The sequence below is a fragment of the Solea senegalensis genome, linkage group LG8, assembly GCF_019176455.1.
Source record: "Solea senegalensis isolate Sse05_10M linkage group LG8, IFAPA_SoseM_1, whole genome shotgun sequence".
Classification (NCBI taxonomy): Eukaryota; Metazoa; Chordata; class Actinopteri; order Pleuronectiformes; family Soleidae; genus Solea; species Solea senegalensis.
In genome coordinates, this window is record NC_058028.1 from 1910467 (window position 1) to 1928468 (window position 18002).

Below are 18002 nucleotides of genomic sequence, written 5' to 3' on the forward strand. Positions count from 1 at the left end.
TGAAAACACACACACACACACTACATCGACTTACATTCATTTCGTGGAGAATTACTTACTTACTCAAACATGTGACCTCATCCTAATGATGTTCTGCCTCATTAGGACCAGGTTTTGGTCTCCATGAGGACTGCTGGTCCTGTTCCATGACAGAAAAAAGACCTAAAAAAAGAGGAAACAAATACAAGAACACACACACACTTATGTGTTCACTGAAATATTTGTGACTGTTGTCCAAACAGCTGAGCTGAGGAAACTCTGCATTCTTAATAAATGCTGCCATCGAGTGGTCAAAACAGGCTCAACAGCTACAAGATCCTCTCATTTACAATAAACTCTACATTAACAAAAGCAGGAAAAACATGACATTTTATATTTTTTTGAGAAATCAATGTTTTTCTGTTGTGTTTTTCCAGTGCTGACGTAAATGCTTTTCTTTAACTCCAAACTATTTTGAATCTGTCAAATGTCAGGTTTACCTAAGAGTACATAGATTAGGTAGTATTTATAAAGTAATAGTATGGAGATTTTTTTCAACAAATAGCCACTAAAAGTAAAAAAAAAAAAATTAATTTCTTAAAAATTAAAATTTAATTTGAAATTGTTCTTATTTTTTTGTCAAAAAAAGAGAAAAATCTTGTGAAAACAAGTTTTGCAAATATCTAAATATGTCTTCAGATATTAAAGCTTAATTTAACATTTCACAACCAGTAACAAGCTAAAAATGCCTTGAATGTGTGGTAGAAACATTATTATGCAATTATGTGTTTGAATGCAACCCTAGTTTGTATAGGACTTTAATGTTTGCCTATTTTTTTCCAGTTTTAAGGCAAATTTACACTTTAATTCAGGCCAAGCTAAATGTGTTGACCCTATTGGCAGATTTCTTCCCTCAAAACAAGAAAAGTACTGAGCTATTTTGCCAATAACCTGTGAAATACGTATCATTTGAAAAACTAAATGGTAGAAAACATACTCTCAAATAAAAAACTAATACAATCAGTATAAATACAGAAATATATGTAAAGAAGAGGGTATTTTGGATCACAATTATAGATTTATTTTTATAAACGTGATGAAAACGATGTGTTTGTGAAAAGATGTTCTGTGGTTCTGTGATGTGTTTTCAGCTCTCTAACTAGTCCATGTCCAAGTCGTCCATGTCCACAGCGCCCTCCCTCTTCTCCCAGGGGGAGGACGAGGGGACGTACGGGTCGTACGTCCAGCGAGGAAATACTCGCTTGTACAGGTTCATCATAACGGTGTCCTGAGAACGGAGCTGGTTATCAAACACACACTTCATGTGACCGTGAGTTCCTGAGGGGGAAAATGAATACACATATAAATAAATGAACAGGTTTGTCAGGGAAAAAAAAAACAAAGAACAGGGATTAATCAATCACTGCATTACTTGTCAACTATTTTAATAATCAATTTGTGTTTCTTTCTTCATAATTACAACAAATATTCTCTGATTTTTCAGCATTTAAAATGTGAATACTTCCTGGTTTCTTCATTATTTGTAAGGTTGTAAGGGTAAGGATGTAAATGAAGTCTATCTGAAACGATGCAGTGTTTGAGGAAAACCACAGATTCCTCCTCTCCTCCACTGAATCCACCATTCCAACTGTTTTTACTGCAAAAATCAAAAACGTGCTGTTGAAATTCAGATTTTTTGTTTTGTTTTCTCACCTAAAGCCTCTTTGATGTGACCTCTACGACCCCACTTTGTTCGCAGCTCCACTGGTTTAAACCACATGATGTCATCTGTCACAAGCGGAAAAAAAAAACAAATCATGAAACGGAGATGTCAAACGTTTTGAAACAATACTGCTCTAGTTTTTAAGACATGGTATTGTCCTAAGCAGGAATGATGTGATAATTCAAAATATAAAACTTCCTATAACACACACACACACACACACACACATATACATATATACATACACATATACATATATATATGTATATATATATATATATATATATATATATATATATATATATATATATATATATATATAAGAACTATGGGTGGAAACACTGGTAAGGTGACTTTTCCTTTTGTTTAAAAGAAAACAAACATTTATTTTTTTTCCTCACTAGAAACACAAAGAAGAAATAAGGATCCCCCCCCACCTATCACCCCCTTGGTGTGGTACTTCAAACATGACGAGATGTTTTTGCTTGACTTGAAATTTAGTTGACGTTTAAACAAATTGTTACATTCTTCACCTTAAGTACAAAAAATGTATCCACTGAAACATTAAAAAAAAACTTTGTTTTTTACAATTCAACATAATTTTGACCCAATTTTATCTCTTTGGCATAGATGCAGTTTCCCTGGTAATCCATCACACTCAATATAATTTTTTTAATCCATTATAGCTGCTTGGGCCCTAATAATTAACTTAGTTTTTTTAATCAGGGACATTTTTGGACTTAAGGTGCTAAGAGTACAGATCTTTGTGATACAACACAAAATAAAAAAAAATAAAAAATTATAATAAGTCTTTATAAGTGACATATTCCAGGCTGTGTAATCCCTCCAAATGATATTTTATCAACACATAATATATGGGAAATATTGCTTATTTTGTGTGTGTGTGTGTGTGGGGGGGTGGGGTTAGTTAAAAATTGTGTAATTGTGTTTGGGAAAAACTGGTATTTAAAGGTTTAAAAAGCTGACTAAACAATTTTTTTTTACCGACTCACCCCTGTTAAAGAACATGTAACGGACAACAGCAGAGCGACGGTTGATCTTGAACGGGTGTCCGCTCAGGACGATCCTCTTCAGTACAACACGCTGAGGGTCACAGCTGAGCAGACTTCCTGTGGCCACCAGGTCCTGGATGTCTCCTGGGAACACACACACACACGACAACAGGGACAACAAACCGGGACCACGATTAAAAATGAAGTGGAAAATATTTTAATATGTAATTGAGAAAATTAATCTTTGATGAACCTCACCGTCGGTCCTTTGCTTGAAGAGCAGGACGCCTGCTGGGCAGAACGTGATGGGAGCGTAAATGGACACCACGGCGGGAGCGTCTGCTCTGAGGAAACGCTCCATCTTATGTTTGTCAGCTGAAGAAGAAGAGAACACCACATTAGCTCATTTATTTGTTTTGATACGGTGTAGTAGAGAAGCATGATATTGGTCTTTTTGTGGATCAGGAGAATGTGGGCCAATAACCGATACTGATACCGATATATAAATACAGTATAAATAAATAAATACACTTTTTCCTGCGTCCAACGCAAGAGGTCATTTAGTCTCTTCTGTAGTAAAATTAGGGTTACAAAGGGGCTGAAATGTCCTAGTAAGCAGACATGCATTGGTAGTGCTTAGTTCTTTAACTGAACAAATAATTCTTTTATGGAACAACAAAAACATGAATATTGGGTCAAATATTCCTTAACGATACCGATACTGTGTCGACAGTATCGTGCATCCCTACAGTGCAGTGTTTACAGCAGATGAATTGGTTACCATCGCAAATTAATAAGTGACTGTGTTGTTGAGTTAATGCCACAAACATGAATGTAAATGTAATTAAATTAAATAAAGACGATTGACTATGCACATAGACGGAACATCACTTGCAACTTCCGCTAAATCATTAGCCAGCTCCTTAACTTCCAATCAGTTGTGATTGGAAGTATTAATGCTGATATCATTTAAATACAAACACATTAAGGTTCATGCGTCGTACCTGAGGTGTGCTGAGAGAAGATGGGCGAGGCCCTGAACCTCCGAAATCCACAGTGGAAAATTAACTCCTCCTTGGATTTGATGGGCTCCATGTTGCTGGGATGTCTCCTCACCAGGACGTGCATCACGGACATCTGTGGAAAAATCACCAGCGCAGACAGAGAGGTTTTTAGTAACGATACAAGAACATCGTGGATCAAACATTTTTTCCAACATTTTATGGACCAAACATTGATTATGAAAACAATCTTTAGTCCAACATAATTTCTGTGGGCCACACCTTCTGTTCGTGAGGCAGGAGCGACACCACCACCAGAGGTTTGCCTGACTGGACGCTGTCCATCACAGAGAGCGGCACGTCAGTGATGTGCAGCGTTACGTACCAGCCGACCTGAAACAAGACAAGCAGCAGACGATGATGATGATGAAGACACAAATTTAAATCTATTAAAACACGTGAAACCATTTTCTTTTTCTAACCATGGCTCCTTCTTCCTCTGCCGCAGTCTCGGCCAGGATGCGGTGGCGAGTGCGTTCATAGCTCTGAAACTGGAAGATGCGCGAGTAATTCAGAGGTAAGTTCTCCATCGGGTCCCAGGGAGAGGAGCGGAAACTTTTAAGACCTCTGTAACGCTGGAACCTACAAACACACGATTAAAACACTTAAAGATACATTTATTCAGGGCTGAGCAACACAGTATACCCATATTTTATCAAATATGGGGACATGAGACAAGATCTGGTCTTAGGTTTTGGAATTTGTGATGACGTTTCCTGGTTTTTACCCTTAACAATTCCTAGGGACATTTCATGCCAATGTGTTTTTTTTATTGTTAAGCCTGTTTTGGCTGTTTTGAATGAATATAGCTCATATTTGCCAGAGGATACTTATTTTGGGAACGATTTAGAACTGTCATCTCAGTTCCTTATATTAGCCTAAAATGGCTAAGCTACGCACAGACTTACTCATTTGTTCCTTAAGGCAGAAAACGACACCCTCCGAAAAACAGCTGTAAAAACATTATATATTAATATTTTCAGTCTTTTAATTAAAAATATTACTTCAGCCTTTGACCCATCTCAGGGCCTAATAGTTATAATCAAATTCTCCTTGAAATGTATTTTATGGAAATATTGTAGTTTTCTTTGTGGAGTTGTGTAAACATAGTTAGAATCTTTAAAGAATATCAAATATAAAGTTATTTATATTTGATATGTATGTTTCAGGATGAAAAGGTTTCAAAAGATTGACTCATTTAAAGTGGAAAACATATGAATATATATTATTTTTACAGCAGTTTTTGGAAAGGTGACATTTTTTGCCACTAGGAACAAATTAGGAACTCTTAAGGGTTAAAGGCTTTTGCATTGATAATCACCATATTTTTGTGATATTACATTTGTAAAATACACAAAATATTATACATACAGATACAGATTTATATTTACAAAGTCACTTGATAACAGTTATAAACATGAAAATGCAAGGGCGGTGTAATTCACTCTTTAAAAATAGCGTTTTAAGTCTCTTAAGTCGGATAAAAAGTCGATACGATTCTCCTAATTTCCTTCTCGTGTGTGGGGCCTTGAGATAAAAAAACCCATCAGAACTGACCTGGTTTTGGCCGCCGCATCGAGGGGCGTGTCCACCTCATCTGGGAACATCTCATTGGCTCGAGCCTCGCGGTAACGTTTCAGGCCTTCTTCCTCTGCAGCCTCATCCATGTGCTCATCATAGCGCTGGTCTGCTCCAGCTCGCTCTGTGGAGCAAACCTCCTCCTCCTCCTCCTCCTCTTCATCTTCTGATCCACAGGAACCAGGATCCTGAGCAACAAGAAAACCAGTCAATAAGACATTCTGCATCCAACCATCCATACATTTTCTACCGCTTTATCCTCCACGGGAGCCCAATCTCAGGTGACGATTTAGGTAGGTGATAGGTAATTTAGAGTGAACAATCCACCTAATCCTCATATTGCATGTTTTCGGACTGTGGGATTCCCCGCGCACACAACACACGCGGGTCATATTCTGCGTCCAAATTTGATTATGATATAATTTTCTGATTCATCTCTGACAGAAAAGCTGCACAGCTGCAGAAATGGTTTAGAGAATAAAGCAACAGTGATGAGCGTCAGTTTTATGTCATATTCCTGGTAGAAAGTCAATATTAGTCCCAAAAAAAAAAAACAATTGATTTGTGCCAAATCGTAATTTTTATCCAAAAGAGTACTGAGTATCAAAATTGTCGTACATTGCGGCCCTAAGGGGAAAGATTGTTACGCGAATTGATATTTTTTTAAAGTAAAGTAAAATCCAAATAACACCAGCTCAGTAATAATAGGAAAAGTGTTTTTAAGACAGATTTGAACTGAGAGAATAAATATTCAAGATTCTAGATAAACTTTATTGTCACACAAGGGAATTTGTCCCGGACAGCAGAGGCACTTCAGGCGACGTTCATTTGAAAAACAACAAACTTGAATCTAAAGAATCGAACACAGAATTTCTTTGTGCAAGAGCAGCAGCAGTTTTATATTATAGTTTGTGTGTGTTTGTTTGCGTCTGAGGTCAAACTTTGAATTCTAATTCTGCATAAATGTAATCCACGTCCAGCGTCTCCAGACTCCTGGAATATGTCGAAACTACACTTCCAAGTGTTTGTATCTGGAAATGAGTCATGAAAGACGACGTGACGGGCAAATTACACGGGGATCCAGACACAGGAGGGGAAATCGCTCAGCATGAGGCTGATTCACAACCTGTACAACATCCCTACTGCTGCTGCAATAACAATAATAATAATAATCAGAATAATCATTTGAAGTAGCCTTTCTCCTATTGTTACGCTCTCAGAAATACGTACACAGATCGTAATAAACCCTCCACTGCCCCCACGACTTCTTTTCAAGCGGTGCTGAAAATAAATCAACGAACAACCATCCCCCTCCTCCCTTTCGTCCAGACAGGAAGTCCTTTTCACAGGACAGGAAGTGGGGAGGCTTCTCTCTCCCGGGACTCGCGCTCCAAACACTATTGTTGGTGCGAGCGGCCGGGCACTGTGGCGCAAACAAACAGCGAGGTGAACCGACCACGGGTCACGTAGGTGTCCCCTCACGTGACCCGTCCTCTCTCCTCGTCTTCCTCCGAGACATGAGCCCGGCCTCCCGACACTGTCGCTACGGCAACAAGACGCAGCTGAACAAACAAAGACCAACTAAATCATTTAAATGCTCATTTCAATTTTATCTAATAAACTGTTTTTTTTTTTTCATACATTTCAAGCAATTTCTTCCACAGAGGAGATTTATCTTGTTTGTCTGTATGTGATGGAGCTGCAACTGATCATTATTTTCATCATCGAATCATCTCTTAATTATTATTTCCTTGATGAATCTATGAACTGTTTGGGCCAGAAAATGCTGAAAAATGTTGACCGGTGTTTCCACAAACCAAAAATGATTAAGTTTGAATGATTTCTTTGTTATATGGAGCAAAAAGAAACCAGAAAATATTTACATTTAAGAAGCTGACAAATCACAGAAACTAGTTTCAACCACTAAAAATATACTGATTATAAAATATACTGATTTATCGATGGTCAAAGTTGTTGGTGATTAACCTAGTAATCGATTAATTGATGCAGCCATAGTTTGTGAGCAGCTCAAATCAAAGGTTGTTTTTTTTTTGTACCTTGTACTGCTCCTTTACATCCACAAATTCTTATTTGTGTTTTTGTATTTGCTTTGTTTGAGGACTAAAATAAACAAAACAATTACTCGAATAATCAGTTATTATTAAGCAATTACTAAATGAATCGTCAACTATTTCGATAATTGATTTATCGGTTTGAAAGTTTTTTCATTATTAAAACAGGTTTTTTGATTGTTTTAGCTTCTTAAATGTGAATATTTTCTAGATTCTGTAATTTTTCGGCTTCTTAAATGTCAATATTTTCCAGTTTATGTCATTTTTCAGCTTCTTAAATGTGAATATTTTCTAGTTTCTGTCATTTTTCAGTAAACATTTTCTGGTTTATGTCATTTTTCAGCTTCTTAAATGTGAATATTTTTAGTTTCTGTCATTTTTCAGCTTCTTAAAAGTGAACATTTTCTATTTTCTGTCATTTTTCAGCTTCTTAAATGTGAATATTTCCCAGTTTCTTTGCTCCATAAAACAAAGAAATCATTACAACTGGATATTTTTAGCTTATGGACAAAACCAAGACATTTGAGAACATCATCATTTCCAGGTTTTGACAAACACTGATCAATATTGCTTAGACCAGTACCACCACCCGTTCAATGTGTGCGTGATTTATTTTCATTTTTTTACAGACATCTCTTGCTTTTATCTTGCAGTTTGAAGACCGTCAAGCAAACTCTTGTACATTTATGCGATAAACACATAGATGAATGAAATATCTGCTTGTGCTGTGCTGTGCGAGAGGGCGGTTGTGGCTCCGTTAGCGACACATCCGTCACATTTCTACCAATATCTCTGGCATTTCTTATCCAAACATTGTCAAAGTCAGCACTGCACACACCAGTGCGTTTAGTAAATCACCTGCCAAGTTTAAAGCCTGTCAAGCGAACTATTGGACAGTTAGGTGATTAACGGACAGACAATCCTTGTATTTATAGACTTATAAATCAGTAAGTCCCAAACACTGGGTCGGGGATAGTGGTGCAACGGATCATCATTGATCCGTGATCTGTTCGGATCAATATCTTCGGTTCGGCACACATGTGATCCGCGGATTGACACGAGTGAAAACGAAGGCTGCTCAACAACTGCTTATCACCGCGGCATTTAAGCAGTCCCTTGTTGCACAATCAGACCAGATCACAAACGCTATCGGTGTGTTGTAGGTGCAGACATGAGGCCATATTCGGTTGTGCAAAACGAGGGCTTTAAACACATGTTGAAAGTGCTTGAGCCACGTTACGACGGTGCGCCGTCGCACACCCACTTCAGCGAAAATATTGTGCCAGACTTCGATCCATGACTCTGATCCACGGAACGATCCGATCCATGAGTTTTTTGATCCGTTACACACCTAGTCGGGGACCACAGGTGGGTCGTGTGAGATATTTTTGGTCCCCACCCCAAACACTGATATCTTGGCAATGTCTGCTTTACCTAATGAAAATAATAACAGGTTTTGCAGAAATGGCAGTTAGAAAATATCGCAACTTCCCCCTTCATTTCCTGCCGTCTCCACCTCCTGTGACAAAGGCTAAAAATGCCCCAAAAATACTTGAACACGTACCTGAGAGTCAATCTCCTCATCGTCCCCGCCGTCCATTGCCTCGTCCATCATGTCATCCTCATCGTCGTCATCATCGCTGCTTTCTTCATCTACCTCATCATTCTCGTCATCGACGATCCACGTGGCCTGGTAATCTGACGTTCCTTTAGGAACCTTCATCACTCGTTTGTGCTTCCTCGCCTCTGAACGACACACAGGCAGCAAAGAAACGTTTACCGGTGTATAGAGGTGTATGTTCCAGGATTAACTGCATCACAAAGTCACAGCTGAGGGAGGAGGGATCTCCAAAAGGCTCTTACGACTTTATAATACAGCAGATAGAAGAAAACACTGTAATGTGACGGCACCTTCAGCCTCCAGCAGCTCTGTCTCTGTCGGCCACGTCTGTTCTCCGTCCATGGGATCGACGTCAGCCTCAGTCTGAAGACTCTCTCTGCAGGACACGTCTGCTGTCATCAACACTCGCACCGGAGCCTCGTCTTCACCTGCGTCCTGAGACAGAGACACATGACAGGATAATCCAATTTATGTTTATGATAAAACAGATTAACGGCTTTTATAAGAGGATTCATTTATGATTACGATAAAACAGATTAACGGCTTTTATAAAAGGATTCATTTATGTTTACTATAAAACAGATTAACGACTTTTATAAAAAGGATTAATTTATGTTTACGATAAAACAGATTAACGACTTTTATAAAAGGATTGATTTATGTTTACGATAAAACAGATTAACAGCTTTTATGAGAGGAATCATTTATGTTTACGATAAAAGAGATTAACAACTTTTATAAAAGGATTCATTTATGTTTACAAAAAAACAGATTAACGGCTTTTATGAGGGGATTAATTTATGTTTACGATAAACCAGATTAACGGTTTTTATAAGAGGAATAATTTGTTTACGATAAAACAGATTAACGACATATATAAAAGGATTAATTTATGTTTACGATAAAACAGATTAACAGCTTTTATGAGAGGAATAATTTATGTTTACGATAAAAGAGATTAACAACTTTTATAAAAGGATTCATTTATGTTTACAATAAAACAGATTAACGGCTTTTATAAGAGGAATAATTTGTTTACGATAAAACAGATTAACGACATACGTATATGTAAGGATTAATTTAAGTTTACAATAAAACAGATTAACTGCTTTTATAAGAGGAATAACTTATGTTTACAATAAAACAGATTAACGGCTTTTATAAAAGGATTAATTTATGTTTACGATAAAACAGATTAACGGCTTTTAGAACAAGATTAAATTATGTTTAAAATAAAGGAATATCTGGATTAAAGCCAATCAGCGGCAAAGACCAACCCCTTCGCTGTCTTTGATTGACTCCACATATTTTTAGTCACATGTCTCATATTGGTCATTAAATAATTAATAGCTTAAAATCAAGTCACAACAAAAGACACTTACCATCATGTCAACCTCGCCTCCTTTTCCAGGTTTTCCTGCTCTGGACGTGATGTTGACAGGAAGAGGGTCTGACGGTGCATCGATCTGACCGAGGTGAAAGTCTCCGTGTCCGGTGATGTGGACGAGTCTGTCCACCCGCAGAGGACGACCGCGGACATAACCGGAGACGCGGAGCGTCCCCAAGCCGGTGTCTCCACCACCCCCTGTGCCCTCAGCGGGGCTGTTGGGTGTAAAAGTGACGTGCTGACCCAGGAGGTGAGATCGCCTGGAGCGGAAGCCGAGTTTCCTCTGTCTCTGAGTGCTCAGGTGTCGGAGGAGCAGAGTGGCGTCCTGCTCCGAGTCCACAGGGAAGAGACGAGAGTCGGGGAAACGGATCTCTGTGATCTTTGACAGCGCTCGCCTTGACTCCACACGCTTCTTCACGGGAAGATCGGACATGCCCTGACACACCAGCGCTACAAGGAACACATTCATGCAAAGAATAAAAAAGACAACAGTTTAGATTACATTATCCTCCTTTTAGTTACAATTCATGTGTATTTGTATAAAATGCTAATTTTAAATGCTAACTACCACTTAATATCATGTCATAATGATGCTAGCAATATTTATTTGACTTTATTTATACAGCACTTTTCATACAAGGCAATGCAGCGCAAAGTGTATTACAGTCAACATTAAATTACATACATGTATATAAGCTTGTATGGTGTTTTAATTAAAGTTGTCCACGTTATTACTTGTTATTACTTATGTTGTATTTCACTCACAGTCAAGGTGAGGTAAATAAAATGTGTTTTTTTTCCAGTGTGCTACTCACCGTGGCTGGGGAGGCCCTGAGCGAAGAGACAGGAGAGACAGTAGTCTCCATAACTGTCCCAGCCCTCAGTGGAGTCCAACACGAACACAAGACTGTCGGCAATCTTTGCCACGTCCAGCAGGGAGTGCAGGTCAGCTGAGCAAACACACAGGAAAATGTGAGAGGAAAATGTTTAACAGAGAGGAAAAACAAAGTGCTAGTCTATGACAACAAGGAAAACAGTAGCAAAAGTAGAAATAATTGTTTTGAAATCAATATTTACATTTAGGAGGCTGAAGAATCACTAATTTCTTACCGGTGCTTTGGCTCAAGAAGGTCAACCTCTGTTTGAATCGAGGCAGAATCAGCCCAAAGCTGTCACTGACGCCTGTGATACACCTCTCCTGGTGTACGACGCCTCCAGCTCCTTCACCGCGCAGCAGTTTGGTCACGACACCGGCGTCGACCGCAGCGTGCAGAGACAGCACAGCAACCAAATGAGGAGGACCGTCCCTGCTGCCTAAACGCCGCTTCTCTGCCAGGACCTGAACAAACACGGTGTATTAGATATTAACCACAACAGGTGGGAGATTTAAGTGATTCTAAACATGAAAAGAAATGTTACCATGTCTTTCTTGTTCCTGCGTAGCTGGCTGGCTTTGTGTCTTCTGTCCATTCTCCTTTGCTCTTTCCTCTGTTTTTTGGTGAGAGTTGTCACTGACACTCTCCCTGTGAGACAATTTATAGGGATCATTTTAAAGTCAGACAGAAGGAAATGTACACATCCAAATCCCAACGTGCATGATCTCAAGGCAGTTCACACATAATTAGACAGAAAAAGAGAAACTGACATGTAGTTATTTAACAGAGCTTTTCCTTCACAGCTTATCGTCAAATCACAGCTGATAAGAACCAGTCAGGAGGAGAATAGGGTTGCCACTTGTCCCAAAAATCACGCTCGAATGAATTTATACTGATATATCTTATATAATAATATATTATAATTAATCATCAAATATTTTCCTTATGAAACAAATTTCTGTGATTTTTCATTCTCTTAAATTATAAATATTATAAGAATACTTTTGAGAGGTTTGGGAAACACTGATAAACATTCTCAGACATTCTATAGATCAAACAACAAGGTTTAGTGAATTAGAGAATACCTAAATTGCAGCCTTAGTTATAATAATGTCTTATCTGGAGCAAAGAAACTAAAGAATATTCACATTTAAGAAGTTAAAAAAAAACATTGAGCGTGTCCTAAAAATGTAAAAACACTCAAACTGATCAAAACGATATGAAAACAGCTGGCAATGAATTTAGAAATCAATCAAAAATCAATGAATCCATTAGGCAATGCAGCACTAGTTCTTCGTCTTTTGGTATTTGTATGTGTCTTGGTGGCTGCTGCAGATCAGATTTAACTATAAATAACGATAAAGTTGTTTTCAGCCTACACTATTTCAGTGTCTATTTATTTATGTGCAGAATGCTGCTATTTGATTTATAAGAATGTGCGTTTAATGTGTGTCAACACAAATGTACCTGCATATATCTGTTATTAATAACTGTGACCGAAATAAACTAAGAAACTGCAGCAGGTGTAAAGACAACAGTAACACCTATGCACAAGTAGTAATAACAGCAGCTGTTATGAATTAACAGTATTCTGATATGTTTTATAAGTGTTTTATTATTATTATTATGATAATAAACACTGTAATAGTGTCAGTACAGTGCAATCCATCAGAACAGTCCTGCAACAAGGACTAGCGACACTTCACGTGTTTATAATAATTTTAAATTCTCATATTTACAGACAATAAATTCTATAGTTTACTTTAATGTGACAGCTAACGTTGCTGTATTTGGTTCCACTCAAATCTCAACACGTGTGTGTGTGTGTGTGTGTGAGTGTAGAGCCACAAGCTAACGCCACACTGCTAACGGGCGAACGCCGGCCATTACGAGGCCACACTTCTGTGATGAAATTTCACGTGTTTTACCTTTGTTTTCTCTCTCAATCTCGCCTTTCGTCCGGTGCTTGCCATGTTTGTGCCCTTTATTTTTCTGTTTGTAAACGCCGGCTCTATGGCCCTGTTGTTTTTCCTCGTTGGCCACCATTTTAAAAAACGTGGGTGACTCCGACAGTTCACTTCCGTTTTTCGCCTACGCCGGGGAGTAAATCCTTCAAAATAAAAGTGCAGAACGTCGGTGTGTGTGGCTTTATAAAAAAATAATTTAATTTAATTTAATTTAATTTAATTTAATTTAATTTAATTTAATGGACAGCGAAAACAGAGCTTTGAACCCTGAATGGACAGACTCATTTTCATGTTCATTCTTCAAATTCTACATGGGGTGGCAAAGCTGTGGCAAGATATTTTATATTATTGCATTTATCTATTTATATAAAATTTTCAGGATTGCTACCTCACTGTGGTCAGTCACATTTCTGACTGCCTAGAACCGGCCCTGGACGTGACTTCTATTCACATTCTTTCAGAAAAGAAACAAATATATTACACCACCACCCACAGCTTCCCTAAATTCAAACATCATTGGTAATTATCAAAATAATATGTTATGTTGCTGTAATGGTTAACACACCAGTATGTAGATGCTCTTTAACTGGAATGATGTTTTTAATACTAAAATATGATTATTATTGTTATCCATTAACTTTCAAATGTTTATTATTTCTTGATTAAAACTACAAACCATAGTGATTTACTTATTTTCTCTGGGTTTGTACATTATGTATGTATATATGTGTGTGTGTATATATATATACAATTTACAAGAATATACAATTTTTCATCTGATGTAATTAAAAATGTTTAGCAAAGTTCATTTTGAGTTCCAGGTCATTTCTTAAAGTGTCTTATATTTAGGATGGTTTCCTGGTAAAACATGTTTGTGCATGTGTGTAAACATGCGTGTAAACTCTATATATATTTGGGTGAAGTGGCCCTTTAATGTCACTGTAGCTGTCCTGACCTAATAAACACAAAATAAAATGAATTCAAAGCAGTTTGAAGGAGGAAATCTAAACTTAATCTAAACTAAACTAAATCATTCCTTAGTGTGTGTGTGCGCGCGCGCATGTGCACGTACGTGTGTGTGTGTGTGTGTCATCCAGCTGCTGCTGGTGTTGTTGATGACATTTATTAAATGTTTCTTTATTTTTTTATTACATTTACTAAACGTCATCAACATGGCCAAGATTGTGGCGTGTCATCAGCGGGATGGAGAAACTGCAGAAATGAAGAAAGGAATGAAGGAAGACGCACTGATACACCAGGCTATAAAAATGCACCTGCTTTAGGAATCTACATCCAATAGGAACAAGGTGGGTTGAGATATTTTCCACCATAGGTTTTAAATGTTTGTTTAAAAATGCACTTTTGCTTGTTTGCTCTGACAAATCTAATTCCATAGTCTGGATCCTCTCGTCTCACGTCTTCTCACTAACCCTTGACCAGAGGTGGAAGGTAATGAGTTACATTTACTCACGTTACTGTAATTGAGTAACGTGCTCATAATGAAATGAGTTTATCTCTGAGTACTTTGGGTGTTACTGGTGTAGAGTAAATGAAGATGGCACTCAGGACGATTACAGGACAAGTATCTCTGTGGAATAATGCAGCAGCAGCAGCTCTAAACTTCAGTCAAATCAACGTACAACACGTGGAACATCATCTTTGCAAAGGTTGACTTTGATCCAGTGAAGCAGAACAAAATTACAGAAAGTACAGACAAGCTCTCATTTGGCATATTTTAGAAACATCTGTGCCATTTGTATTTTCTCGTGCGTTAAATTTCACTTTTTTATCACTATTAGTGTTCAACAAAATGCTTTGTGTCACTTCACTTCCATATATTTTCCATTCCAAAAACGAACACCAGATGGCTCATTTGAGCTGTGTCTCGATCGATAGCTGTCAGGAAGATCCACCTCCAGCTTTGAGTGAGGCCCATTTTCAACACTTGTTTTCAGGTTAAAACGAGTGTTTATGGTTATCTAGTAATGTTATTCAGTGATCCAGGTAGGTAAAGCATGTGAATAACGTATTTTGTGTTAATGGGTGTATGCACCACCTCTCTGGATAAACACCTCCCATTACATTTGATATTTATCTTCCAAGGCTTTCGTCACCAACAGTCCCAATATTATTCTTTGGCTTTTATCTCCATCATGTGTCACCTCAAGAAGACTTTTATGTGTTGGAACATAAACTCATGGAGTCAACTGCGGTACCAAACCGCTCGGAGATAATCCTGACCATTACCCGTAAATTACCACTTCAGAGGAATGACAGTGAGTTTGGTGCATCTGATGCATTTTTTTTGTTTGCTTTTTATATCATTTGTTCAGTAAAAACACTGCATTTGTGGTTCTCAGTGCAGATAAATGGCTTCACTCCTCAGTAACTGATGGTGTCCCACAGGGGTCTGTCCTAAGACCACTCCTATTCATTCTACAAATCAATAGTTTCTCACATTTCAATTCAAAATCAGTCACAGAACCTGTTCAGGGTTTGCAGGTCGAGTCTGTGTCTCTTTACAAATATCTGGGTTTTAAAGTGCTGACATATCATTGCTTAGGTGGGCCGACTTTTTTTTATTTATTTATTTATTAAACCAGATAAGTCAGTTGAGAACCAATTCTCATTTACAATAACAGCTCCCTTTGACTGGAATCATCTGTAGGATCTGCTCATATTGGACTCGTTGAGGCAGGAACATCTGGCTGTAGAGGTTCCTGTCGATATTGTATTGACATTTTGTATGTATGCTGTGTGTTTGAATAGTCTATGACTTTTATGTTCTGATGCCTGTCTGAGTCAAGTCACTCATACAAAGAGTTTTATTCCTGTTTCTTTGCGTTTTGATTTCAGGGTTTTATTCTTTTACTCGCTCTGATCCCAGCAGCCATCTGTGTACCGGTGTCTCGTCCAGACGACTGCACTGACGTGTACAATGGAGGCTCTGAATACAGTGGTGTGTACTCCATCTACACAACAGGACGTGTCCGGGTCTACTGCGACATGGGCTCTGATGAGGAAAGTGTGAAATGGACTGTACGTATATGTTCCATCATCATTTGTATATTTACATTGTTGTTCTATTCTTCTATCACTGAAGTGCTGCTCGTCTAATGTCATGCTTCTCTGCCCGCTAAAAGTGAATGGTTCCACACAGTTTTTACCATCTGCTTCATTCTTGTAAATGTGGTGGATATGTACACAAATCCATGAAGGAGTTTCTCCAAATGTGGTTGGTTGGTGGACAGACAGGTAGGTAGATAGATGGATGTGTAGGTAGGTAGGTCAGTCAGAAGGAACTGTGACAATCTCAGTTTTACGACCAGTATCATCATCTATCACCAAAAAACAATGATTGATCGTGCTACAGCTGGTGATGGATTAGATTGGAGAACTTCCACCTAACACAGAAATCTATTGCAGGTGATTCAGAGAAGAAAAGATGGCACCGTGAACTTTTTTCGTGGATGGGACCAGTACAGAACTGGATTTGGAGAACCATCAGGAGAATTCTGGTTGGGTAAGAGCTCTCATCAAATGACCCAAGTCAATCTCTCTGTCTTTGACTGTCCCTGCGTATCAACCTTGTCCTCCAGGACTGGAGAACATCCATGTCCTTACTCAGACGAAGAGCTATGAACTGAGAGTAGACATGGAGGACTTTGAGGGCAACAAGGCCTACGTCTATTATTCCACCTTCTCTGTGGGTCCGGAGGAAGACGGCTACAGGCTTCAAGTCGGTGGCTTCAGAAATGGAAGACGTGGAGATGTTGCTGGTGAGTCTTAGTATATCTAGGCAGGAATGTGCTGACTGATCCAAATATTGATTTGGTGCCAAAATCTGGAAAATCAAATCAACATCATTTTGGCAGGAAATCAATAGACGTACATTATATAACAAGTGGCATGTATAGCCGGTAATATGTCAAGAAAGCTGTTGTTGCCTGGGAAACTACGGAGCCCTTAAAGGGACATCGGATAAAAAAAACTAAAACTAAATGTTTCTGGTGCGCACAAGATACTTTCTCGCATCCTGATGGAATGATCTGCTGACTTTTCTTTTTTATTCAGGAGATTCATTCACTGTCCATGATGGTATGAAGTTTTCCACATTTGACAAAGACCAGGACACCGATGGACGAAACTGTGCTGAGCTCTACCATGCATGGTGGTACACAGGCTGTTTCGCTGATAATCCTAACGGTGTTTACTTATGGGGCCGCACCTCAACCTCCGGGATCGGAATCAACTGGACGACTTGGAGAGGACATAAATATTCTCTGAAGTCATTTGAAATGAAGATACGACCCAAAGAGTGATATCAGATTATCAGATTATCACGCTCATCACATGCGCTGCCTGGCCAATAAACAGCCACACACACTGTAGGACAGTCTTTTGTAGAGGTTGACCAATATGGGTTTGTTGATGTTTCTTTTTTTCTGTGACCAACGATGATGATACTATGGGTGTTTTTGTTTGTTTATTTTATTTATTTCTTTTTAGGGGAACAAAAACATAACTTTGATGGTGATTTTCTTCATTTCTTTTTTCTTTTTGGGGAAAGATGTGATGATTATTGTTGATGGGGGAGAAACGTCTTTGTTACTAACTTTCACCAGTAATCCTTGATGATGTTGTAACGCCTTACACCGGCTGGTGTGATGTTTTTGATGTTATGCTTTTCAGATTCTTTACTATATTACTTTGCTGATTGATTTGA

The 18002-nt window shown here is 38.3% G+C and overlaps 2 protein-coding genes across 2 annotated transcripts; one reads left to right on the forward strand and one right to left on the reverse strand.

The window, feature by feature from the left end:
• Positions 1-1037: 1037 nt before the first annotated feature.
• Positions 1038-13393, reverse strand: tsr1 (TSR1 ribosome maturation factor). The gene is made up of 15 exons (XM_044033037.1): positions 13238-13393; positions 11854-11957; positions 11545-11773; positions 11250-11384; positions 10430-10884; positions 9338-9482; positions 8991-9172; positions 5334-5542; positions 4199-4358; positions 3999-4109; positions 3720-3852; positions 2974-3090; positions 2716-2859; positions 1693-1767; positions 1038-1317 (listed from the first exon to the last, which is right to left on the reverse strand). The coding sequence occupies exons 1-15, from the start codon at positions 13353-13355 to the stop codon at positions 1139-1141; spliced, it is 2496 nt and encodes an 831-aa protein (XP_043888972.1). The 5' UTR covers positions 13356-13393; the 3' UTR covers positions 1038-1138.
• Positions 13394-15546: 2153 nt separating this feature from the next.
• On the forward strand, positions 15547-17598 carry LOC122773509 (microfibril-associated glycoprotein 4-like). Its single transcript, XM_044032265.1, has 5 exons — positions 15547-15552; positions 16133-16315; positions 16703-16799; positions 16876-17055; positions 17351-17598. Exons 1-5 carry the CDS (start codon positions 15547-15549, stop codon positions 17596-17598), a joined length of 714 nt encoding a protein of 237 aa, XP_043888200.1.
• Positions 17599-18002: the final 404 nt, after the last annotated feature.

Coding starts and splice junctions, on each gene's coding strand:
- tsr1 (XM_044033037.1), bottom strand. CDS start 13,355: ATGGTGGCCAACGAGGAAAAACAACAGGGCCATAGAGCCGGCGTTTAC. Junction 3,091..3,719: donor CTTCTCTCAGCACACCTCAG/GTACGACGCATG, acceptor CTTCTTCTTCAG/CTGACAAACATAAGATGGAG. Junction 1,318..1,692: donor TCACATCAAAGAGGCTTTAG/GTGAGAAAACAA, acceptor TTTCCCCCTCAG/GAACTCACGGTCACATGAAG.
- LOC122773509 (XM_044032265.1), top strand. Junction 16,800..16,875: donor ATCAGGAGAATTCTGGTTGG/GTAAGAGCTCTC, acceptor CTTGTCCTCCAG/GACTGGAGAACATCCATGTC. Junction 17,056..17,350: donor AAGACGTGGAGATGTTGCTG/GTGAGTCTTAGT, acceptor TTTTTTATTCAG/GAGATTCATTCACTGTCCAT.